We start from the raw sequence: 27,252 nt of genomic DNA on the forward strand, positions 1-27,252 counted from the left end.
AGGTCCTGTTTTGGAGCAATTGGAATTTTCCCCCCAAATGTGGAAACTATCACTGATTCTGAGGCCAATTTTGAAGAACAGATATTTGTAGTACTTGTTTATATTGTACTTATTTATTGTCCCATACCCGTAAAAATGACAAGTCATTTTACTTACTCATACCTCCTTTCCAACACTGATAAAATGAGGGTGATGATCCTCTCCTATCCCCCAAGGAGTTGAGATAAGAAAATAAACTAATTCATGTGACTTTACATTGTGCTACACACATGTATTATTGTAAGGGCATTCATATCTTAAGATTGCATATTCATTCATTCGTTTGTTCAGCAGACTTTTTTGAACACCTTCTTGATGCTGAGCACGGATAGAGATAAAAAATGTAGTTCTTACCTTTAAGGGATTTAAAATATTGTGAGGGAGACAGTAATAATAAATATGTCTCATACATCTGTTGTCTTTAGCATGTGCCAGGCCCTGTTCCAAGCACCTTGATGTATATGAGCTCATTTTGTCTTTCTACAACCCTGTGAAATGGGTACTATTATTAGCTTCATATTATAAAGAAATTGAGGCACTGAGAGGCTAAGTGACTTGCCTAAGGTCACACAAATCTAGTGGTAGATTTGGGACTTGAATCCAGGCAGTGTGGCTTTAGTCTGTGCTTTAAATCTGTGCTGACCAGTACAGTAGTCACTAGCCATAGATGGCTTTGGTGCACTTGAAATGTGGTAAGTCCAGATTGAATTAGGCTGTAAGTGTGAAATACACACTAGATTTCAAAGACCTGGTATGAAAAAAATGTATAAAATACCTCATGTTGAAATTACATGTTGCAGTGATAATATTTTGGATATACTGAGTTAAGTAAAATGTATTCAAATTAATTTCCTTCTGTTTTTGTGACTACTCAAAAACTTAAAATTATATATGTGGCTTGCATTTGTGGCTTACATTACATTTCTGTTGGATTTTGCTAGTCTAAATCATTATAATGCAGTCATAACAACAACAATACAATAGGTGACATTTATTGAGCACTTACTATGTGCCACATACTGTGCTAACGCCTTTACAAACAGCATTTCAGTTAAGCTTCAAAATAACCCTTTTTATAATCCCCATTTTATCGAAGAGGGAGAAGTTTTCAAGAAAGTCAATAATTTGCCTGAGGTTAGTCAACTAGTTAATGCCAACCCCAAATTTGAAACCTTATATTTCTGACTCAAAAACCTGTATTCAACTGAATACACTGAAATACCATTTCCAATTAGGGTTAAATCTTGGGGAATTTTCTTTGTTTTTATTTTTGTGAGAATATTTAATATTGCATACGTCTGTATTTGTGATGTAGAAGTTTAAAATAAAAATCACTCGGTCGTAAAATAGACATCCCAGATAGAAATCTCTTTTGCAAAGCCTCAGCCCTCTGTGAATACTGGTGCAGTTGAGCCCTGAGATGAAGCAGTGAGTCAGCCTATACAAATTGCATTTAATTTTCATTCCAGTTGTTCTCTCAGGTCACTGGGCAATTTATGTCCTGACCCTCTTTGTCCATAGAGAAGAGGAAGAGGGGCAAAACATCTTTTCTTAGTCGTTTAGTCCTCTTGGCTGATAAGAAGAAGAAATTGCCTTCCGTTTCATTGTCCCATGAAATGCTGTTTGTGTTCGAGAGAGCAACAAAATGCTGTCTAATGACCCCTGACTTTCCTTTCTTCTAGAGCAAAGATTCAGGTGGACTGAAGGCGGCTATGATAGAGTTGGTGGAAAGGTTAAAGTTCAAGAGCTCAGACCCTAAAGTAAGTATTGTTTTCGAATTAATTGGCTATTGGTACCCCAAGTATTTCATTCTCCTTGAGCTAAATTTGAGGGATGTTAATGACGATCTATCTGAACGTTGCATCAAGATCTAATTAAGCCTACCCATCAAAAGCAGTGTTCTAACATGCCTAAAGATAAGTCATCTATTTTTCCCCTTCTCTATTTTATGACTTACAACACATAATCGTTCATTGTTTTCTCTGAACTGCAGACAAGTGCATTTTTAATCTTCCTTTACCGGGCCTTCGAGACTGCTGGCCTCTGTGTCCATTAAATCCAACCAAAGGCATCAGAGATACCATCAGCTTAATGCTGGGGACTGGAACAAGGTCAGGCCTATCCAGTTGGTGTTCAGTACTAGCGTCTTGTCACTCCCCCACTTAACGGGAGCCAGCTGCCACTGTGAATACTTTTGTCCTCATGACCTGGAGTCTGGTCTGGGAAATGGTTTAAACTTCCCAGCTTTCTTTGCAAGATGTTGGGGGCTGTAGGATTGATATTCTGGGAGACGCCATGCCAGGGTTGTGGGTGGACTGGGAACTGAACATGCCGGAGGGATTATGACTAATGTAGCCTCCCTCCTCCTACCCAGACGTTTGCTGTGGCACTACCCGGTACGGGTGCCAGCTGGCTTCGCCTGAGAGTCAAAGCCTTGCACAATTAAATAGGGAAAGGAGCGTGATTTTATTTGGCTTTTTATACTGTCTTTTTTTTAATTAAAAAATTTTATAAGGGGAATAAGACTAGCATTTCTTGAGCACCTAATAAGAGCCAGGCACTGTGCTAGGAGCCTTACGTACCTTTTAAAAAAATTGTGGTAAAATATACATAATGAAATGTCCCATTTGAACCACTTTTAATTGTACAGCTCAGTGGCCTTAAGCACATTCACATTGTTGTGCAGCATCACCACCATCCATCTCCAGAACTCTTTCCATCATCCCAAACTGAAACTGCACCCATTAAGCACTAACTTGTTATTCTCCCTCTCCTCTTCCACACTTGTGATCACTGCAATAACCTTGTAAATTAGCTTTTATTTCCCATTTTATTGATAAGAACACATTGGGGTAACTTTTGTCTATTTTCTTAGCTCAAAGTAGAAAGACCCCCCTCCCCCAAAACTACTTATATGAAAGTAGTTTTCCTTTAGTGAAGATGAACCAATTAATTATTAAAGATAACAGAAAGCTTTTTTTACCGAGTTTCTCTGGTTTGTGGGACAATAGCTATCCTGAAGGAGACAACTGTATTTCCTCTTTCTGCCACACCCACATGCTTATAGACAGTGAAGAGCAAGAGAATGTGTACAGATTACACTGAGTGGCTTCTGTGCATGATGATAATACAGGTAAAGTGCTTTGGGAACCTTTATGAATGCATATAGTGCTTCTGATGGGAAACTTGCCAGAGCTGGAAGAATTCAGTAATCCCCACGAGAGCAACCCGTGGAAGCTTCAGGATTTTCCTATGATGCATCATAAGCTAAAGGATATTTGTTAGGACCTCACTTGATCTTGGATATGTTTATACACACTCACCTTTCTTTCATCTTCTCTTTGTCTCGCCCTGGATAATTTCCCACCAATCTATTTTATTTTCAAGCCCCTTTCTAGCCTAACATGTGTACGCCATTTTTACCTGGAGCCAGCTTGAAGAAGGACCATCATAATTGCAGGATGACTGTTAGATCACAAATAGGAGATGAAAAATGGGACACTTAAATACATAATTTCTACAACAAAGAAAATTTTCCCAGAAACAAATTGGTGTCTTCCAAAAGAACTCATTAAGTTTTTAGTCTGTTCTGTTTTTCCTCCGAACCCCACCATCCCTTTTTTAAGTTGGCTTATTTAAGAAGAGCAGAATCTCCTAGGCTTTATGACCTGTCATTTTCTGGCACAGCAGCTTTACATAGAAGCACTGACTGAGTCATGGAGCACTGAACACTCTATCTGCCTCACTTCCTCTAGCATTCCCTAAAGCCTCACAAAGCTTGATTAGTCCAGACACTGAGGTCTACTGGGGACTGAGTTAATTTTTACCTCTCAGTTTTGCCAGAGAGGAGTGGAAGATGCCTAGATTAACCTTTTTTTAAATTATAAAATAATATATGCTTATAGATTAAAAATACAGCTATCCATAAAGGAAAAGTAAAATGGATTTCCCTTAAATTAACCACTATTAACAGCTTGGTGTGTAACCTTCTAGACATTTTTTCATGTGGAAATACACTTCTAAGATAGTTTACAAAAATTATACCATAACTATGGTTTTATTACACAGAATATCTTAAACATTCTTCTATGTCAGTAATATAGACTTCTTAATGAGGTGCCTCATTTTGTCCAAAATATTTGTCAGACATCTTTTCTTCAGAGCAATGGTTCTTAAACTTTAGTGTTCATGAAAATCACCTGGAGGACTTATTAAAATACAGACTGCTGGACCCACCCCCAGAGTTTCTGATTCAGTGTGTCTGGGGGGACTAGAAACTGCTGGACCTTGGTTATTTTCCTGCCATCTTGTGTTTTGGTTTTCTTCGTTCTTTCAGCACATAGCCAGAAGAGCCCTTGTAAATGTAAGTCCAAATGATTTCAACCTTGAAAAAAATGAAATACATAAAATTCCAGGCTTAGAAAACAAATAAATTGAGCTGAGGGAGCAAAGGAGTAAGAGAGGGAAGGGAGGTAAACTGAGTCATCAGCTCAGGCTCCCTGAGAGGACAGGGTTCCTTTAAACAGTTATGTCCAAAAGAGAAGTAACAAAGCCAAAAAAAGGGAAAGGAGTCCTGGTCAGGGATTAGGAGGATGATCAAGGCCGTCGCCATGGTCCAGGAGTGGGCTGAGTTCTAAAACCAGAGGAACAGCAGGAGACATCAAATCCCAGCTACTAGGGGTGAGCCCGAGGACGGGTATGAGAGCCAGAGATGGTTGGTAAATAAGGCACAGGTCCAGATGAAGTGGTGTGCATGCATATTGCTGTGGTGAGCCCTGTTTTAAAGGGGGCAGACCTCCAGGGATCCAGAACTTGTATACAGTGGAGAGAAGTTATTTTTAATAACAATCTTTATTTTGTTTAATTGGAAGTGGTCTATTAAATAATCCTAATGCGTTTGACTTGACCCAGTTTGCAAACATTTTTTTGCAGCCAAACTTTTCAGAAACATCTGTTGCACAAAGCAGCATTTTAGTCTCTAGGTTTCTTATATTTATGCTAGACTTTGGGGAAATTAAAAGATGTAGTCAGTCAGGGGTACGTATGTGTGTATATGTCCAGACTAGATTTTTAGGAAATTTAAAGCATCTGAGTTCTTTACAGCTTTCCTTTGTAGTGACTATGCAATTATCTTTCATAGTTTACCCAGAGGAAACTGAAACTTAGAAAACACATTGATTTCCTTCCTTTCCTTCCCCCTGCTCAGTCTCCCAGAAAGTATTGAACTAAAGGATAACATGCTATGCTCAATCTAACTAACCTCTCATTATGCAGTTAATAATAGCCATTTTCTCTATGATATATTGATTACTTTTCTTTCCATATAAGGTGCACCGTTCACTGTTTCCTATAGCTGGTGTGTACTTGAAACAAACAGTTAAAACAATGTTTGTGTATCTCAAATTCATACTAATTTATTAAGAAGTTATTCTCAAAAAATCATCTTAAACTCGATCCAAGTGGTTCACATTATTCTCTGTGACTGGAGTGGGATTAAACATAGGATCTAATCATACTAAGACTGTCTAAAATATAATCAGGTTCTTTTCCTTATTTTCTCCAATCTCTAAAGGTATTCTTACTGAAGTATGAAACCAAAGAATTGTCTAGCAACATGAAATTAGTTAAATAGAACTGAGGATTGTTTTCTTATTTTATTTTTATTTAACATTTACAGAGCATTTTATAATTGCAGGAGGACCGTACAGACCTTTTTAATAGCTGATATCATTGACGTGGAACATAGCCCAGTCCTTCACTCCAGTGCTAATCAGACTATTGTTAAAATGATAGGTTTTGCATGTACAAATAGTAATGGATATAAGCAAAACCTAACTTGAATTCTTGGTGTTAGTGTCCTGTTATTCACCTGGGTCAAGTCAGGCCTTGGGCTGGTCCTTGTCCTGCCTCAAGATACAAGTATTCACTGGGGCAGTATTTATTCATCCATCTAAAGCAGAGAATTGAGATGCCTCAGTTATGAAGTTGGTTCATTCAAAAGTGTTTCTTTGGTTGGAAAGTTATTAGAATTACTGACCTATTTCTTTTCATTTATTTATTTATTAATTTATTTGGCTGCATTGGGTCTTCGTTGCAGCATGTGGGATCTTTCGTTGCGGCGCTTGTTGCGGCACTCGTTGCAGTGTGCGGGCTTCTCTCTAATTGTGGCGTGCAGCTTTTCTCTTCTCTAGTTGTGGCGCGGGCTCCAGAGTGCATGGGCTATGTAGTTTGTGGCAGGTGGGTTCTCTCGTTGAGGCGCGTGAGCTCAGTAGTTGTGGCGCGTGGGCTTAGTTGCCCCGTGGCATGTGGGATCTTAGTTCCCCAACCAGGGATCAAACCCACGTCCCCTGCATTGGAAGGAGGATTCTTTACCACTGGATCACCAGGGAAGTCCCTATTGACCTATTTCTTCACTTCACATAAAAAAGAAGTAATCTTGGAAGACATGAATTGTGTTCATTTTATCTCTGTATCCTCAAGCCCTACTAGCGTGGTACCTAGTAACAGATATGCATTATCTATTACAGCAATCATATGAAAAGAAATATTATTTGCCCTGTTTTATGGGTACACAATCCAAGACTTAACAGGGATTAAATAGCTTGCTAGTAAGTGGTGGGAACAGGACTGGACTTCCGATTCATCTTCCTTCATGTTATTCACCCCCACACTGTTGTTGAACCCATGGGTAAGTTGATATTTATACATGTAGCCTGTCATCCCTAGCAGTATGACTCTTCACTAACTATTTTTCCCTCGCACCCTTCTTTTACCTCCCTTACTGGATCCTGCAGCCACAGCTTCCCACAATCCTAGAGTCCCAGGACTGGAGAAAATATGGGGAGATGACAAAGGATCCATGACAGCCCCAGAGCATTTAGCCCTGGCCAAATGGAGAACTAAGGCAAGTGCTTCAGTAGTTTCCCCTTATGTATGAAGGACACCAAATGGAAAAAATACCAGTGCTTTCTCAGGTCCAGTCTAGGCTCTGAGGCATGGAAATCACCCAGAAGCAAATGTGACCCCTTTTCATCCTCTGTAGACACCTGGGCAGCAGAAAGAGGAGAAACAAGCTCTTTGCCCTCCTTCACCATCTCCCTGCCTTTATCAAAACAAAACAATTTCCCCTTTTCCCATCCCCCAGTTACAAAAGTAATACATGTTCTTCGTAGAAAAATGTAGAAAATACAGACAGCTATAATCTAGAAAGAAGAAATCAGCCAATCTTCTCCTACCTGCAGTAGTTTGTAAACTTTCAGTACTTTTTTCTAAAATTGAGGATTCTTGAGCCTCACTCAGAACATCTAATTTGGTAGTTCTGAGTTCTGCTTTTTTAGTGTGCAGCCTGGTGCACATGGTCAGTACTCCATACTTTGAAACACACCAGTGAAAAAGCTGATTAATATTATGGTGCTTTGCCTTTCAGGTAGAAGAGTCCTATTATTCTATATGTAATTGACCTTTGAACAACATGGTTTGAACTGCATGGGTCCACTTACATGAGGATTTTTTTTCAATAGTAAATACTATAGTATCAAAACTACATGATCTGCAGTTGGTTGAATCTGTGGATGCAGAACCCAGAACTGCGGGTATGGAGGAATCCCATAACGGAGAGCTGACTCTTAATCATACAAGGACTTTCAACTGCATAGAGGGGTCAGAGGGCTGGCTCCCCAACCCCAGTGTTGTTCAAGTTATATAACTATTACTCTATGTGTGTATATATATATATACTATATATATAAAACTATATATAACTGTATATACACACACACACATAGTTTATGTCCTGCTTTTTTCACCTAACATTATTTCTTATAAATACATACATTTTATCATTTGAACCCACTTCTATCTTTGAACCCCAATTTAGGAAACTAAAATCCTGAATGCCAGTCTGCCGTTATTGCCAAATGGAACCTTTACATAATAAGGCATTTCTCTTTTCTTCCTAATAGCATAAGCAGATTCTGTGAGTTTGTTTATTTGTTTTTTGAGGCAGGCATGATAGTCACAGTCTAAGGTTATTCAGGCACAATGGAAACTGAGTTAATGCAAAGTCAGATACACAATCGTGTAGTCAGCTTCAAGCTATCTGTTTCACAGCATCTACCTCCCCACTGGTCAGGGTATCTCCCATCATGTGACAGAATGAATAAATGTAGGGCACAGTGGGAAGTCTGAAGCCATTTGCTCCAGGCCCTCCACTTTATAGATGAGGACACTGAGGTGCCAGGGTAGTAAAGGTTCTTGCCCAGGGTCACCCAGGCAGTTACAGCAGAGCTCAAGAAGGTTGACAGCTTTTAGGACTATAGCTCTGTAGTTTTCCCATTAAAGAGAAGTTTTGTCCATTTGACAAGGATGTGGAAAAATTGGAACCCTCATAAATTTCTGGGGGGGGTTGTAAAAAGGTATAGTGACTTTGGAAAATGACCTGCCAGTTACTCAGAAGGTTAAACATAAGGGTTGCTGTGTGATCCAGCAATTCCATTCTGGAGTATATACCCAAGAGAAATGAAAACATACATCCACACAAAAACTGCACACCAGTGTTCATAGCAGCATTATTCATACTATCCAGAATGTGGAAACAACACAACCAATGCATGGGTAAATAAAATGTGGTATATCCACACGGTGGAATACTATTTGGCAATGAAAAGAAGTCAAGTCCTGACACATGCCGCAACAAGGATAATCCTCAGAAACATTAAGCTGAGTGAAAGAAGTCATTCACAAAAGACCTGATATTGCGTGATTCCTTTTATATGAAATGTCTAGAATAGGCAGATTTTTAGAGAAAGAAAGTAGACTTGTTGTTTGGGGCTGAGGGAGATGGAGGAGTGGGGGCAGCAGGGACTGCTGATGGGCATGGAATTTCTGTCTGTGGTGGTAAAAATGTTCTGAAATTGACTGTGATGATCGCACAACTCTGAATGTTCTAAAAACCACCGAATTGTATGGTAATGGGAATTATATCTCAGTAAAGCTGTTGAGAGAGAGATTACTGTCTGAATCACTCTTTTCAGGCCTTCACTTGAATTGTCAGCAGTGAATAATCTTTTTTCTTTCTCCTCTCCTCTTCTAGACAGGAATGAGGTTCAGAAATCTAATGTTAGCCACTGTCAGGGGGAGGCAGTATTTTACAGATATTAAAAGCTCACTGGGACAGATACCCTCCAGAGTTGATAACTATGCAGTCTTGAGCAGATCCTGTGCTTAACCTCTCCATTTCCCAGTGTATTTGTTTTTTCAGCTGCAAAATAGAGGATAATAGTACATCCTTCATAGGGTTGTTAGGAAGATGAAATGAGATAATCCATTTAAAATGCTTAGGACAACATCCTGTAAATGATGACTGCTGCTAGCTTTCTCCTAGTCCTGAGACCCATCCCATTGTTTCCAGTAGAAGGGCAAGGGTACATGGGGGTAGTTTCCCCCCTTCATCCCCTCCAGGAGTTTAGGAGACCTTCTAATACTGGTGGAGAAAAATAAGCCACCTGTTCATAACTAACTGGATTCTGCACTTTGATCAATTAACACTTCCCGGGATTAGTGACACTTACAGATTTCAGGTTTTAAAGGGCCATTGCTGCCTCTTCGAGTGATAATGACATGCAAATAAATTGAGTTAAATCTCCATAGTTGAGACCCCTGGGTGTTGCTGCCTGGCTGGCTGACTCTGTGGGCCTTGCATGGCCGCCTTGCCTCTTGTTGGTTCTGTGTCTATTGCCCATTCAAGTCAAGGCAAATATATCTGCCTTGAGGAGTGTGCAGCTGTGTGTCCATATATTCCCAATGGAAACAAGAAATCAATGACTGGAAGCAATTATGTTTATTGTTATGGAGCAAACTCTCTAGTTAGCAAAACTGCCTGGTGCCAAATTAAAAGAAAAATAAAGAAATTAAGAGCCACAAAAGAAATCGTGTGTGGCATTTAAGAGACACATTAGGAGATATAGCCCCACTTTAAAGTAAACACCACTGAGATTCTGGTTCCCTCCCTACTTTCCGTTTCCCTTCAGCTTTACCCTTTGGCTGTTCTCTTTCTATTGGAGCCCGAGAGCTTCTAATTGAATCACCGTACAAATCAACTCTAGGCATTTTAAAACTAGGTGGACATGGTCTCTGAGCTACCTAGTGGGCTGGAGCAGTTTTGGAAATCAATGGGATTGAGCTTTAAATGGCTTAATAAAATTAACACATTGTGATGTCCTTCTCCCCAGCTCCAGCTCCTCTCTGCGCTGACAGGAGCCTTGATAATTTACTCTTTGCCAGAGCTTAAAGGGCTTATTGCACGGCCAGCGTGAAGAAGGGAGTGGAGCAGTCAGGGCTCCCCCGTGGCAGCCACACGTCACGTTTCCAGTGTAGGATTGTATTTGACATTTAACTCAGGAGCCTGGCTAGCTAGATACAGAACTTTTTGTGACAATCGTGATAAAAACCACCCAGAGTTTTATTTAGGGGTCTCCTTCTTTCCTGTCCCCCTCCCTCCCCTTTTCCTTTTAGTTCAACCTCTCATTCAGCTAGGAAATAAAATTCAGGTTTACTCAAGGAAAAATGTGGGGTTTCCCTTTTTTGATATCTTAAGGCTAAAGCTACAGAATGCAACCTCAGTCAACCAGGTCTGTGTGTAGATGCTTGTATTGTATGTATGAATGTAAAATTTGAAAACTGGCCTCTCCCCTGATTGACTCTGCATTTAGCCAAAGGGCAAAATCCACCAGGGCTCTGTGGTTGTGTAGAACACTTCCATTCAACCCATGACCCAGTTGATCGCCATCCCATTGTTGAATGGCTTTTGTTTACTTCTTTAGCAGGTGAAACGGATTCTGTGATATCACCTTAATTCCTAACACAACCTGATTAATTAGACATTTATAATCCCCATTTTACAGATGAAGAAACATTTAAGAAGTATATTGACTTGTCCAAGACCACAGGGCTAATGATGGCAATAAATTGCCTTTCTGTGATTGCTATATGGAATTAGTAGAAGTTGTAGGAAGTTATTAACTTTTTAATTATAGAAGATGGGTTGGCAATAGTATACAAATGTAGAGTTTGTTCAGACTTTTAGGGAAAAAATGTTAGATTGAGTATGCCATGCTTTCCTTTACTTTTATGTTGAAAGAGCGCAGACATTGGAGCCAGATGACCTGAGTCCAAATACTGGCGCTTATTACCTCCATCATTTGATTTGTCTGAGCCTTCAGTTTCATCTATAAAATGAGACTAATATTATGTTTTTATTAATGAGTATCCTGAAAATGGAAACTTTTGAAGAGGAGATAAGAAATGATGGAAGATGATTGGTATCACAGCTTTTGGTGGTCCAGAAAGTATTTTAGAAACTGTAGTTGTTTAACAAGCCCTATGGTTCTTAGGTTAGCAGATTGTTAGCTGCTCCAGGGAGTGTAGTAGGGTTTCAGTCGGCTAAAGAGAGCAAATATGATGGAGGCAAGTTTTGAGGTTGAGGAGCTGACGGTACCTCCAGACTCTGTGTAGGTGCTGAGGAGCAGGGTGTGACCTGTCCTTCCGGTGCTTTGCTTCTGTGTTGCGGGAGTGGACTGTATCTGATCTTATCAAACTAGAAAAGGCTCCCTGACAACCTGTGGCTGTCTCCTGAAACAGGGGCACAGAGCCTCTCATTGGCATCCGTGCTCTTCAGTGCCTAGGACGTGTGAGGAAGTCCTTCCTGTGTTCCTTTGGGAAATTTGAATCTGTACTACCAAGGGCGTAGGTTCTCTTTCTCTAAGAGAACTGGCTGGGGCTCTGTATCTGTGAGAGCTCGGTGGGTACCATAGGAAAAACCCACAATAAATGCTCACAGTTACTGTTATCTGGACCAGCAGAGCAGTTCTGCTGATGTGTCTATGTTCCCAGAGAGTACTAAGTTCTTTCCATGTATTATTTTGTGTAAACGTCACAAAAATATCTATGAAAAAACTTTCACCTTTCTGAGCTTCAGAAGCATAGGGTTAGCAGAGCCAGTACTGCAGTCTTTCTCTGTCACCAGACTCCACCAGCTTTACTATTCTGACCCTCTGTAGCAAAGAAGACTCAGAAAACATGAGACCTACATCTCAGTGCCCTTTCCTGACTATTCTTGGTGGCAGGCAGCTGTTTTGGTTTTGTGGTTTCTATAGTATACAGATAGCTGTGGCTTTGCAGGAAAGGTGTGTGGCTGGAGAACTGGAATGGAGGTGAGGGGTGAGTCTTGTTTTAATATAATTGCTTTAATCTTCAGTGGATAAAATAGGCTTTCTTTGTATATTCAAGTCTGAGAGGTTTAAAAATAGTATAATTTCTGTTTAGTTGCCCCTGAAGCTTTCAGTGTCACCTTCTACTTCCCACTTCCTACACAATAACTTCTGAAGCAGAAGCTGTCTTTCTAGTTTATACACAGGTTAAGGTGGAAAGAAAGCTAGAAAAGAAGGTGGAATAGAAGCTCTCACTCATATTCTTCTTTGTTATAGGCCCTGGGTGTCTCTGGGGACCCGTTCTTCTACTTTCACATTTCTACAGGGGGCACCCGGAATTTTTTTTCTTTTCACTCAGGAAAAGTGTTGCTCAGAAGTTTATAATTGCTTTCTTTATTGCCACCCTGGGGTCAGGCAGAGAGAAGCGTCTTAAGAGCAAGCAATAGTGTCCATTCAAAGCGAGCCCAGCATCCCTCTTGAACTGTTCTCTGGTGCATCCAGATCAGTGCCATGATGCTGGGTTGCACATCAAGTTGTCATGGCAATAAATTCATAGCAGCTGACCGCATGAACAGGCAGTCCTGGGAGGAGACAATGCTTGGCAATGATGACACAGCCATAGTGGTTAGATCTCCGTCTCTCATACTAGGGCTACTTGTCAGTCTGCTGTGACTGTGTCTCTGTCAGATGACTGGGGCACACAGTTGCTATCCCCTTCACAGCTGATTAGTAGATTCAAGTGTTTATTAGGATCTTTCAAGTACACAGCCTCTAGGAAACATAGTCCTGAGCGCCTCTAATGCTCTGTGTATGTGTGTGTGCGTGTACATGTGTATTTATGTTTGTATGTCGAGGAGGGAAAACCATGAAAGGGAGGAAGTTCAGAAGAAGCATATTACAGGGTCATATGCATGAAGCTGGTAAAGAACAATAGAGTACTTAGGCTCAAGTACCAAAATTTATAGTCTCAGGGAGAAGCATGCTGGCAGAAATAAGAGGAAGGCTGGAGTATTCTGACTGAAATATGGGGTTCCTATCCAAGGGAATGTGATTCTGAAAGTCAAAGGTACAAGCCAAGCCAAAGACTATATGAGGCAAATCTAAGGTCTAAACACGAAGAAGGAGAGCTTGAAGAGCACATATAGTTACTGAGTCTGAAGGGCAAAAGGTGGGATTTGAGGTCAAGATTAGGAAGCCAAGGATTCAGGGCCAAGTGGAGATGAGAAAGGAGAGAAAGCTGGCCTGGAACAAGTTGGACGTAGGATCAGAATCCTAAATAGTTTCTTCAAATCACTCAGAAGCTCTTTGTGTCTTAGAATTGTGTTTCGGCAAATTAGTGGTTCAAGTGAGAGTGGGGCTGGGTTAAAGGGTCTAGGTTGCGGGGGGCAGGTGGAACTTAAATGGAGCATTTGAGTCTAGAGAATGGGTATAGTTATTTAGTGGGGAGTGGTGGGAAAGGGGTGCAAGAAGGGGTGTTCATAGGTAAAGGGGGAGGCTTCTTCAGCCAGACTGTGGTGGAGAGGCAGGTGCGGGATGGCTTCTGACACTCAGTCAGAAGGTATTGACCGCCATGATGTGCCAGACCCTAAGCAAAGATGTTTTAATTTCTTAAGCCAAGGCACCTGTTATCTAGTGGAGAAAATAAAACTTGATTCCAGAGTTCAGAGCCTGGGTGATTGCCTAAACTTTGGTATCGTTAAGGGAGAGAGGGGAACAGGACAAGGTTTGAAGGGAAGATATGAAAGAATAATGTTGTGGTTAGAAGGCAGATTATGTAGTCAAACTGTGTGGGTTCAGACTCCCAACTTTGCCACCTACTATGTGTGTGAATTTGGGCAGGTTTCTTATCCCCACTGTACCTCAGTTTCTTCATCTATAAAATTGATATAATAATAATTGCTACCTCATGGTATCATTGTGATGATTAATTGAAGTAACACATGTAAAGTGCTTAGAATAGTGCCTAATATGTAAGTGCCCAAAATGGTAGCAGTGACAATCATGAGGAGGAGGGAGAGGATTCAGTTTGGTGCTTGATGGTTTAAGTAATAGGAAAGTATCCACGTGGAGATACACATCAAAAGGGATTGTGAGATTAGATACCTCAAGAGAAAACCCAGGCTTAGGAGCCATCTCCATGGAGCTGGTAGTTGAATTGCAAAGATGGGATGAAACTGCTAAGGAGGAGGTTAGAGAGAGAAAGCAGTTTTGTCCCCAGAGGCCATTTAACAATGTCTGGAGACTCTTTTGGTTGTCGTAATTGGGGGTGGGGAGCAGTGCTACGGTCTCTACTACATAGAGGCCAGGGATGCTGCTGCATATTTCACAGTGCACAGGACATTTCCCCACAACAGAGAAATACTGACCCCAAATGTCAGTAGTGCCAAGGTTGAAAAACCCTCAGAGTGTCTCAATCGCAGCTGTCTGGAGAGTGTGTGTAAAATTGCAGGGATGAAGCTGATAAACAGAAAGCCGGGGAAGTCCAAGGTCCTAGAAACCATGGGAGGAGAGAAATTAAAGACTGAGGGGTATCAGCAGTGCTAAATGATACAGACAGGTCAGTAGTGAGAGCAAATGGAGTTGGTGACTAGTAGACTCTTAATGCTGGAGGAGACCGGGCAGCAGGCTTTATGTGACTTTCTAAATAAGCTTGGTGGTTAAAAGTAGGAGAGGAGGCAGCATTGCCATAGGAAAAGGGTTATTCTGCATTCTTCTTTACTTCTTATTTTGACTGTGTTACCCTAACAACTTCCAGGTCAGATTCCTAGTCCCCTGATGCCCCCTCTTGTTTTAGCAACAAGTGTGATTAGAGGCAAATCTGGATTAGTGAATTAGTTTCAAGAGTATAAAATTTGTGCAGCTGTATCATTTTAGAGATAAAAGGAAGATTGAGTTTAGCTTTTCATTTTTAATAGCTCAGGAACCTGAGGCCCTGAGAGATTCAGTGACTTGTCCAAAGTCACGCAGCTGGTTGGTTCTGAAAACATCCACGGCCTCTGACTCCCCATTCCGAGTGCTCTCTTCTGTGCCAGGTTGCTTTCTGGAGGTCTCATAGTGGTTCTCAGAGGCTCAGTTTCCTTTTCAGGAGGAGGTTACTAGATAGAGTGGTTGTCAGAGCCCTGACCTGGAACAGGCTGACCTGAGGTGAATCTTTGCTGCATAGCTTGCCTGCTGCGTAACACCGGGCCAGTGACTTTACCACTGTGGGCTTCAGTTCCCCTACCATAAAATGAAAGTAGTATTGCCTGCCTGAGGATTGAATCAGAAACACGTCTGTGATGGCACCTGGAATGCTGCCTGCACGTGGTCGCTCTTAATATTTTCATCATTATTATTCGTAAGACCCTATCTTTGTCTCAGATTAAAAGGCAAGAGAATGTCCAGTGACAGGAACCAGGCGAAAGTTAGGCATGCCTTCTGTTTCTCCCTGCCTTGCTCCTAACTCCATCTCCTACTTTGCAATAAGAGCAGTATCATGAGGGTTGGTGCTGCTGTGGTTATACAAGGTCTTGAAGCACATGTCTCTCCAGTATATTGTGATGATGTCTGTTTGTCATTGATGAGCCTGGTATTTCTCAAAAGTAAATGACTTCACACTTCAGGTCACTCATTGGATCAGTTAGACCTTTTCAGAGTTTTTCCAGACACTAAACCTGGCTCTTCTGAGGAGCCCCAGGACGACTGAGGGTCCCGTAGAGGAATCTTCAAATGGCAGGAGCAGCACATGCTAAAAGTGCTTAGTTGTTGTGGAAGCCATTATTTTAACTTAAGTTGAAAAGGACTTTTAAAAAGCTTTGATTTGTGGTAGAAAAGGGGAATCAGATTAGGAAGGAAGGGTCTAGTATTTACTGGGAAGGCAAAGAATAAAATGTTGACATGTTTGAGACTAAGGTTCAAGCAGAAGAATTGTCCTGCCTGGCCCTTTGGATGCTCAGCCCACCCCCAGACCTTCTCTAGGCTCCACTTCAGTGGCTATTTAGTTTTCTGTTTTAATTGTATTAACTTTTAAAAGTAGACTTTATTTCTTAGAATAGTTTTAGATTCTCAGCAAAACTGAGCAAAAAATAGCATTCCCATATGCCCCCTGCCTCCACAGGTACAGCCTCCAACATCAGTGTCCCACACCAGAGTGGTGCATTTGTTACAATCAGTGAACCTGCATCATTATTACCCAAAGTCCATAGTTTACATTAGGATTCACTCTTGGTGTTGTACATTCTATGGGTTTGGAAAAATGCACAATGACATATTATCTATCACTACAGTATCATACAGAGTATTTTCACTGCCCTAAGAATCCTCTGTGTTCTGCCTGTTCATCCTTCTCTCTCCCCAAACCTCTGACATCCACTGATCTTATTACTGTCTCCATAGCCTTTTCTAGAATTTCATACAGTTGGAATCATACAGTGTGTAGCCTTTTCAGGTTGAATTCTTTAATTGAGTCATATGCATTTAATCTTCTTCCATGTCTTTTCATGGCTTGATAGCTCTTTTTTACACTGAATAATATTCCATTGTCTGAATGTATCACAGTTTATTCATCCATTTACCTACTTAAAGACATGTTGGTTGCTTCCAAGTTTTGGCAATTGTGAATAAAGCTGTAAACATCCATGTGCAGGTTTTTGTGTGGACCTAAGTGTTCAACTCCTTTGGGTAAATAGCAAGGAGCATAATTGCTGGATCCCATGGTAAGCGTATGTAGTTTTCTAAGAAATTGCCAAACTGTCTTCCAGAGTGGCTGTACCATTTTGCATTCTCATCAGCAGTGAATGGGAGTTCTTGCTCTACATCCTCATCAGCATTTGGTGTTGTGATTGTTCAGATTTTGGCCATTCTAATAGGTGTGTAGTGGTATCTCAGTGTTGTTTTAATTTGCATTTCCCTAATGACATATCATGTTGAGAATCTTTCCAATGCTTATTTGTCACCTGTATATCTTCTTTGATGAGATGTCTGTTCAGGTCATGGGCTCATTTTTTAATTGGGTTGTTTCTTATTGTTGAGCTTTAAGAGTTCTTTGTATATGTTGATAACAGTCCTTTATCAGGTGTGTTTTCTTCCAATCCGTGTCTTGCCTTCTCATTCTCTTAAGTGTCTTTCTCAGAGAACAAGTTTTTTAATTTTAATGAAGTCCAGCTTATCAATTATTTCTTTCATGGATAGTGCCTTTGGAATTGTATCTAAAAAGTCATCACCATACCCAAGGTCATCTATGTTATCTTCGAGGAGTTTTATAGTTTTGCATTTTCTTTTTTTTTTTTTTTTTGCATGTGGACGTCCAGTTGTTTCAGCATCATTTGTTAAAATGACTGTGTTTTCTCCATTTGTATTGCCTGTGCTCCTTTGTTCAAGATCAGCTGATTGTATTTATGTGCATCTATTCATGGGCTCTGTTCTGTTTCACTGATATATTTGCTTGTTCTTTCAGCAGTACCACACTGTCTTGATTACTGTAGTTTTATAGTAAGTCTTGAAGTTGAGTAGTGTCAGTCTTCTGACTTTGTTCTTCTTCTTCGATATTGTATTGACTATTATGGGGCTTTTACCTCTCCATGTAAACTTTAGAATCAGTTTGTTAATATCCATAAAAAAACTTGCCGGGATTTTGATTGGGACTGCATTGAATTCATAGATCAAGTTGGGAAGAACTGACATCTTGACAATTTTCAGTCTTCCTGTCTATGAACGTGGACTGTCTTTACATTTTTTTTTCTCCTTTGATTTCTTTCATTTTCGTTTTCCTCATATAGATTTTGTAAATATCTTGTTCGATTTATACCTAAGTATTTCATTTTTGGGGTACTAATATAAATGGTATTGTGTTTTTAAATTCAAATTCCGTTTGTTCACTGATGGTGTATATAAGGAAGTGATTGACTTTTATAGATTAGCTCTGTATCTGGCAACTTTCTTATAACTGCTTATTAGTTCCAGGAGCTTTTTTTGATGATTCTTTTGGATTTTCTACGTAGATGATCATGTCAGTTGTGAACAAAGGCTGTTTTATTTCTACCTTCTCTACCTGTAAACCTTTTATTTCCTTTTGTCTTTTGAAAAGGAGTAGTGAGAGGAAACATCCTTACCTTGTTTTTGATCTTAGCAGGAAAAGTCTAGTTTCTCACCATTAAGTATGATGCTAGCTGTAGATTTTTTGTATATTTTTTATGAAGTTGAGAAAGTTCTCTGTTCCTAGTTTGCTGATGGTTTTTATCATAAATGGACATTAGATTTTGTCAGGAGCTTTTTTTGCATCCACTGATATGATCATGTGATTTTTCTTCTTTAGCCTGTTGATGGTAGATCATATGAACTGGTTTTCAAATGTTGAACCAGCCTTGCATACCCAGGATAAATACCACTTAGTCGTGGTATATAATTCCTTTTATACATTGTTGGATTCGATTTGCTAATATCTTACTGAGGACTTAACTTCTTTTTGAGCCATATTTCTTTTAAAAAATTACTCTTCAAGAAAAGGTAAGTGTTACACATTATTGTAGAAAATTTGGACTGAAAAGTAAAAAAAAGAAAAGTACCCTTAATTCCAGCACTCAGAGATAACCACTCTCCAACATTTTGGTATATTTCTTATAGTCTTTTATAATGCAAATAATAATAACAGCAGCAGTAAATATCATATTACTTCATTGAGTGGATACTTGAAGTAACTAAGTGATAACTGAGGTAGAGATCCCATGGTACTCTTTTTTTTTTTTTTTTTTTTTAGTTATTTCTGAGATATACATTTTAAAGTAATAACTAGGATTATTACTTATAACATTATAGCAGAACATATAAGATTTTTAGAAATTTCATGTCCCATGGTACTCTTAACCAAATGAGGAAAGGAGGTAAAGAAGATACAAATGACTGCTTTTGTCTAGAGGCTGCTGATGAAGATGAGAAAAATGGTTTGGGAAGAGATTAAATGTTCATTTTAATAACCTTTTCTCTACCCTTCTCAACACCCCATTGTAAAATCCAAGCAATCCAGGCTTCTAACCACGTTGTCAGGAAAATGTTTGCCATCCCTCAGAATGTTGGTAATAGAAGGTAGTTCATAGTTTTTGTTTTTTTCATAGGTCTTATCTGCTGTGTTTCTAGCCTGTTGGATTTTCCAGGTCTTAGGAGTGGACAGTTGTCTTATTCACAAACAGTGGCTCTTCCACTCATAGACAATAGACACAGGAAATGGGAGATCCAGCCATCCACTGAAAAAGGACTCTGTCCTACTTGTTGATGAAGCTCTTCCCTTGTCTGCCCTCACTGGAGCCTGGCAGAGGTTTGCAAGGAGCTCTCTCGAGGTAAAATGCCAGAATAAATCCCAGGCTATACAGAAGGCTTAACTTTGAGATTTCCTACCTGGAAGTTTCCATGGACACTGGCATGCTGAGAGGGTGCCATGCTGTGGGAGTGAGGACAGATTGCAACATTGAAAAAGTTCCATTTTCTGCTTTTTTATTATACTCTTTTAGAATAGTAGCCATTCAGAAGAGGAAAAGGGGAGTAAAAATGGACTTTTTCACCTTTGGGGAGGTATTTAGCATCTTCACACTCTATTTCATGCGCTTCACAATTTTTTTAGTCATTTTTGGAATGGGCTCCTTTAAAGTTACTTGCAGGAAATTTGGCTAAGAGAACAAGTATTTCTGAAAGCTTCCATCATTGTAGACTCAGATGCTTTTCCTTTGTGTAGCTTCCTGCTCCAGACCCTGTTCCATCTTTCTCAGTTCATCTCAGCAATGCTTTTCTGGAACAAATCTTTCTTAAGCCATCATGCTTTCTAGCTACTATGCTTGTTGTTTTTATAATCTGCCTATAATAAAAATGTAAATAAAACCTTGGTTTCCTACGGGTCAGCTAGCTAGGACATAATGGCTTCCAGCCCATGTCAAACACATTGAATGCTGGTGTTTTTTAAGTACAAGCTCTTAATTCAAGGTTTTATGTGTTTAATTATGTGTGTGTTAATATAAAGTGCCAGTCTGCATGCCTCTTGGGTCTGGTCTAGCTTAGAAATATTAACTATAAGAGCATATAGAAAGTACCATGGAATGAGACTTAACTCTTCAAATGTATATCCTTTATCCCAAGATTCACTTCGGGGGAACAATATCCTAGTGGGGATAACAACAGAAGCAGCCTGTTAACTGAAGAAATACCTCAGTTAAGAAGAAATAAATATGAAGAACCTGAAGCAGGCAGAAAGGGATCATTAGAGGCAATGTGTTACAGCAGGAAGTACACTGACTAGACCAGAGGAAAGTTGGTTTCTAAACCATACTTTGTTACTGTACCTCTCTGGGACCTTTTTTTTTTCAACCTGTAAAGTTGGACTCAGCTCTAGTAAGAACTATCAGATGTTCACTAGTTAGTTCTGACGATTTACAAATAAGCTGCTTATTTTTTCAAATTACAGTGCTGTGTTTAAGTAATTTTAGAAAATGCTATATTTAAGTAATAGCTGCTTTTCACCTAATGCAACCGTAACGAAGATATGTCAACTTGCTTACAACCTAGGGCTTTAAAGTTTTAACAACTTAGGGACCAGTCAATTGACCAAAGAGAACAAACTCTTTTTACGGTTTTGTTTGTGTAGAGCAGCGGTCCCCAACCTTTTTGGCACCAGGAAGCAGTTTCATGGAAGACAATTTTTCCACGGACCGGTGAGGGGGGAATGGTTTCAGGATGATTCAAGCACATTACATTTATTGTGCAGTTTATTTCTATTATTATTACATTGTAATATATAATGAAATAATTATACAACTCACCATAATGCAGAATCAGTGGGAACCCTGAGCTTGTTCTCACTTGCCACTCACTGATAGGGTATAGGGTTTTGATATGAGTCTGCAAGCAACTGATTTATTATGGTCTCTGTGCAGTCAAACCTCTCTGCTAAAGATAATCTGTATTTGCAGCCGCTCCCCAGCACTAGCATCACCGCCTCAGCTCCACCTCAGACCATCAGGCACCGGATTCTCATAAGGAGCGTGCAACCTAGATCCCTCGCATGTGCAGTTCACAGTAGGGTTCGCGCTCCCATGAGAATCTAATGCCGCCGCTGATCTGACAGGAGGCGGAGCTCAGGCAGTAATGTGGGCAATGGGGAGTGGCTGTAAATACAGATGAAGCTTTGCTTGCTCACCTGCCCACCGCTCACCTCCTGCTGTGCAACCCGGTTCCTAACCGGGGGTCTGGGGACCCCTGGTATGGAGGACCCAGGCCCCTCAGGTGCAGTTTTCCTGGAGAGCACTACCAGTGCCCTAGGAAGTACTTCAGGGAGGAAGGGGAGATTCTTCTTTTAACCAGAGTGGTTTTACTTTTGGTTCTATTATACTTTGGGGTTCTACATTAAGACTTTGTTTGGGGCAAGGGAAGTTCTGTGGCTTTAAAAAGATTTGACAATTACTAGTAGATCCTATTTAAAAAAAGGAACCTTTTACAGCACCAGTTTTATCATTCTGTGATATATCCAGCCTTCTCTCTTCTCTGCTTGTGAAGAATTTTCTCTGTGGACATAACTCGTGTGTGGTATAGTCAAGAGTATGGTACTGTCACGCTCAGCTTTGGGGAGCTGTAGGATAGAGACTGAAGAAGTTCTAGGAAACCTAGTCAAATGATGTCAGTGGCTCCCAACTAGCAGGTGCTGATGCAAAGGGCCTGCTGCTCCTGGAGAACTCTGAAGTTTGTAGCAGGATGGAGTTTTAATGATGAGGTGAAATGAAACCTGAAAGGGAGTTTTGTAAGCTGTTTCATTCCTGCCATTGGTAGGAGCCCTTTCTCCAGAGTACTCAACGTACCACTTGCCTAATCCCCCAGGGTGTCTCTCCTTTGGGCTCTGGATTTAAATAAATGCTGTGACCCAGAATTTGTTCTTGCCATTTTGAACTAGGTTGGAGAATACCTGTCTGTTGATTGATTAGTAGAGAACTGGAGTGAGAAGGCAGCATAAAATTTTTATAGAGTAAATTATTCTGCTTTCAATTCTCATTTGTGGCCTGATGTGTATAAAAATAAATTGCATAAAATAAAGGTTGAAAAACCTGTGTAAGGTAAAGGAAAATAGAGAATTTAATTTTTAAAAACCATGATTTATTCACCTACTGCAGTGTAGTCCCCACCTTTCCTGACTGTAATGTCAGCTTCCTAACTTCAAATCGCATGTGTATGTGATGTCTAGTAAAATAGGTTGTGAGTCAGTTTTTATTATGCTGTCCATTTTTAGTCACTTGGAAGAGCTTTTCTTAGGAATTCAGAAAAGTTCATCCCTTAGCTAAAACTTCCTAGGTTTAGTCTCTAAGAGAAGTTCCTAGGTCTTATAAGACCAAATTTATTTCATGGGTAGAGATCCAGGTCCACTGATAAATGATCACCATAAAGCATAACAGCCTTGAAATATACACACTAAAAATAAAAAGGAATTATATAAATAAACACAAATCACAGTTCTCAATCTGATAAAGAACTTGCTGGGACATTAATAAAATTTAACACTCCCCCTCCCCTTTTCTTTAGCACCAGGGAGAGTACCTGCAAAGAGTATATGAATTCATGAAGGCTTATGTCACTTAGTCACTTGATATGTGAATGGATACATGTCCTACAGACCTTATTTTGCATTGACGTTTTTATGGCAGTGTTACAAAAGATGCTTGAAATATCAAGCCTATTTAAATTTTTAAGAGGCTAATAAAAAATGGCCTCATCTTACCCTCTGCTTTAGTCTTTCTCTTTCTCGATCTCCTTTTTAGGTTTTCCCAGTTAGACTTCTCTTCTGACAGACTGTTACAGTGAACAGAGCACCAGACTGGGAGCAAGAAGATTGGAGAACTTTGTGTCTCCTAAAAGATTGCAGCTGGGTCTGTTTCCTTATCTGTGAATGAAAGGGGTTCACTTAGATGACAACTACTTTCTCTTTTAGCTCTGAAATTCTCTATTGGCTTTTGTCCTTTGGTCTACTGTTCTACCTCTTCCCTGTTTCCTACGTCAGCTACTCAATATGCATAGTTGTTTAAAAGTACTCATAAAATAAACATGGTTATGCGGAAACATTAATAAGTGTAGTTATTGGCAACATGTGGAGTTTAGAAGTTCTTATTTTGGTAGTTTCTCATTTTGTTTGCCTTATGCCCTAGCCAAATACAGCCTAGAGTCATATTTTAATTATTCTGCATAGTTGTTGTTGCAGAATAAAACAGTAATATATTTTCACCCATCAGAGAGTAAAGATTTAAAGACTTGATAATATCCAATATCAGTAAAGGTGTAGGAAAATGCTTACTTTTACACATTGTTGTGGGAATGTAATTGGTGCATCTTTTTTGGAGGGCAGTTTGGCAGTATCAGTCAGTACTTTTAGAATATATATAAATTAATTCAGTGACTCCAAAGGTTTCTAAAGAAATTCATGTACAGATATTAAGAGATATAGCCAATGATGTTCATTGCTGTATTGTTCATAGAAGCAAAAATTTGGAAATATCCTGTATTTCCATTAAGAAGGGAAATATTTAATTGATATATTTATCCTTTTCTCTCTATATATAAATATCCATATCTGTATATACCTGTATCATAACAGAGATTAAAAATAATGCAATGAATAAAGTTGCTCTGTATGTACTAACATATTTTAAGTAGAAAAGCAAGACACAGAACCATATGTTCACCATGATCCATTTACATAAAAACAACGTAATTGTCTGTATACATACAGGTATACCTTGTTTTACTGTGCTTCACTTTATTGTGCCTTGCAGATACTGTGTCTTACAAATTGAAGGTTTGTAGCAACCCTACATCGAGCAGTGCTATTTTTCTAATAGCATTTGCTCACTTCGTGTCCCTGTGTCACATTTTGGTAATTCTTGTAGTATTTCAAACTTTTTCATTATTGTTGTATTTGTTATGTTAATCTGTGATCAGTGATCTTGATGTTACCATTGCAAAAAGATTATGACTCGCTGAAGGCTCAAATGATGGTTAGAATTTTTTAGTGATGAAGTATTTTTTAATTAAGGTATGTACATTTTTGTAGACATAATGCTATGCATACTTAATAGATTACAGTATAGTATAAACATAACTTTTATATGTACTGGGAAACCAGAAAACTTGTGTGCCTCTGTTTATTATAATATTCATTTTACCGTGGTGGTCTAGAACAGAACCCTCAGTATCTCCAAGGTATGCCTGTATATGAATTGATATATAACTAAAATAGAAAAATGGCTGGAAGGGCATGTATCAAACTGTTAACAGTAATTATCCTCTGAGGAGGAAAATGCTATTGGGATAGAGAGAGAAGAGGAATTTCTTTTTTTTCTTTTGATATACACCCATCTATTAAACTTTTAAAAAGTAATAACATATTACTGGTATAAAAATAAACAAAGGAGAGATTGGAACCAAGATGGCAGAGTAGAAGGACATGCTCTCACTCCTTCTTGCGGGAACACCAGAATCACAGCTAGCTGCTGGACAATCATCGACGGGAAGACACTGGAACTCACCAAAAAAGATACCCCACATCTAAAGACAAAGGAAAAGCCACAATGAGATGGTAGGAGGGGCACAATCACAGTAAAATCAAATCCCATAACTGCTGGGTGGGTGACTCACAGACTGGAGAACACTTACACCACAGACGTCCACCCACTGGAGTGAAGGTTCTGAGCCCCACGTCAGGCTTCCCAACCTGGGGGTCTGTCAACAGGAGGAGGAATTCATAGAGAATCAGACTTTGAAGGCTACTGGGATTTGATTGCAGGACTTTGACAGAGCTGAGGGAAACAGAGACTCCACTCTTGGAGGGCACACACAAAGTAGTGTGCGCATCAGGACCCAGGGGAAGGAGCAGTGACCACAGGGGAGACTGAACCAGACCTACCTGCTAGTGTTGGGGGGGTCTCCTGCAGAGGTGAAGGGTGGCTGTGGCTCACAGTGGGGACAAGGACACTGGCAGCAGAAGTTTTGGGAAGTACTCCTTGGCGTGAGCCCTCCCAGAGTCTGCCATTAGCTCCACCAAGGAGCCCGGGTAGGCTCCAGTGTTGGGTTGCCTCAGGCCAAGCAACCAACAGGGAGGGAACCCAGCCCCACCCATCAGCAGTCAAGCAGATTAAAGTTTTACTGAGCTCTGCCCACCAGAGCAACAGTCAGCTCTACCCACCACCCATCGCTCCCATCAGGAAACTTGCATAAGCCTCTTAGATAGCCTCATCCACCAGAGGGCAGACAGCAGAAGCAAGAAGAACTACGATCCTGCAGCCTGTGGAACAAAAACCACATTCACAGAAAGAGAGACAAGATGAAAAGGCAGAGGGCTATGTACCAGAGGAAGGAACAAGATAAAACCCCAGAAAAACAACTAAATGAAGTGGAGATAGGCAACCTTCCAGAAAAAGAATTCGGAATAATGATAGTGAAGATGATCCAGGACCTCGGAAAAACAATGGAGGCAAAGATCGAGAAGATGCAAGAAATGTTTAACAAAGACATAGAAGAATTAAAGAACAAACAAAGAGAGATGAACAATACAATAACTGAAATGAAAACTACACTAGAAGGAATCAATAGCAGAATAACTGAGGCAGAACGGATAAGTGACCTGGAAGACAGAATGGTGGAATTCACTGCTGCGGAACAGAATAAAGAAAAAAGAATGAAAAGAAATGAAGACAGCCTAAGAGACCTCTGGGACAACATTAAGTGCAACAACATTCGTATCATAGGGGTCCCAGAAGGAGAAGAGAGAGCGAAAGGACCTGAGAAAATATTTGAAGAGATTATAGTCGAAAACTTCCCTAACATGGGAAAGGAAATAGCCACCCAAGTGCAGGAAACGCAGCGAGTCCCATACAGGATAAACCCAAGGAGAAACACTCTGAGACACATAGTAATCAAATTGGCAAAAATTAAAGACAAAGAAAAATTATTAAAAGCAGCAAGGGAAAAATGACAAGTAACATACAAGGGAACTCCCATAAGGTTAACAGCTGATTTCTCAGCAGAAACTCTACAAGCCAGAAGGGAGTGGCATAATGTACTTAAAGTGATGAAAGGGAAGAAACTGCAACCAAGATTACTCTACCTGGCAAGGATCTCATTCAGATTCGACGGAGAAATCAAAAGCTTTACAGACAAGCAAAAGCTAAGAGAATTCAGCACCACCAAACCAGCTCTACGACAAATGCTAAAGGAAATTCTTTAAGTGGGATACACAAGAGAAGAAAAGGACCTACAAAAACAAACTCAAAACAATTAAGAAAATGGTCATAGGAACATACATATCGATAATTACCTTAAACGTGAATGGATTAAATGCTCCAACCAAAAGACACAGGCTTGCTGAATGGATACAAAAACAAGACCCATATATATGCTGTGTACAAGAGACCCACTTCAGACCTACGGACACATTCAGACTGAAAGTGAGGGGATGGAAAAAGATATTCCATGCCAATGGAAATCAAAAGAAAGCTGGAGTAGCAATACTCGTATCAGATAAAATAGACTTTAAAATAAAGAATGTTACAAGAGACAAGGAAGGACACTACATAATGATCAAGGGATCAATCCAAGAAGAAGATATAACAATTATAAATATATATGCACCCAACATAGGAGCACCTCAATACATAAGGCAACTGCTAACAGCTATAAAAGAGGAAATCGACAGTAACACAATCATAGTGGGGGACTTTAACACCTCACTTACACCAATGGACAGATCATCCAAAATGAAAATAAAAAAGGAAACAGAAACTTTAAATGACACAATAGACCAGATAGGTTTAATTGATATTTATAGGACATTCCATCCAAAAACAGCAGATTATACTTTCTTGTCAAGTGCGCACGGAACATTCTCCAGGATGATCACATCTTGGGTCACAAATCAAGCCTCAGGAAATTTAAGAAAATTGAACTCATATCAAGCATCTTTTCTGACCACAACGCTACACGATTAGAAATGAATTACAGGGAAAAAACCGTA

At 39.9% G+C, this 27,252-nt stretch overlaps 1 protein-coding gene across 5 annotated transcripts in view; it reads left to right on the top strand.

The window, feature by feature from the left end:
• TRIM44 (tripartite motif containing 44) overlaps window positions 1-27,252 on the top strand; it is a 113,369-nt gene that overhangs the window by 18,474 nt on the left and 67,643 nt on the right. For all 5 annotated transcript variants that reach the window (XM_059931389.1, XM_059931388.1, XM_059931392.1 and 2 more), the window contains exon 2: window positions 1,722-1,799. In XM_059931389.1, the coding sequence (XP_059787372.1) occupies window positions 1,722-1,799 (78 nt within the window). The remainder of the gene's footprint in view (window positions 1-1,721; window positions 1,800-27,252) is intronic.

This window comes from Balaenoptera ricei, chromosome 8 (genome assembly GCF_028023285.1).
Source record: "Balaenoptera ricei isolate mBalRic1 chromosome 8, mBalRic1.hap2, whole genome shotgun sequence".
NCBI classification, from domain to species: domain Eukaryota; kingdom Metazoa; phylum Chordata; class Mammalia; order Artiodactyla; family Balaenopteridae; genus Balaenoptera; species Balaenoptera ricei.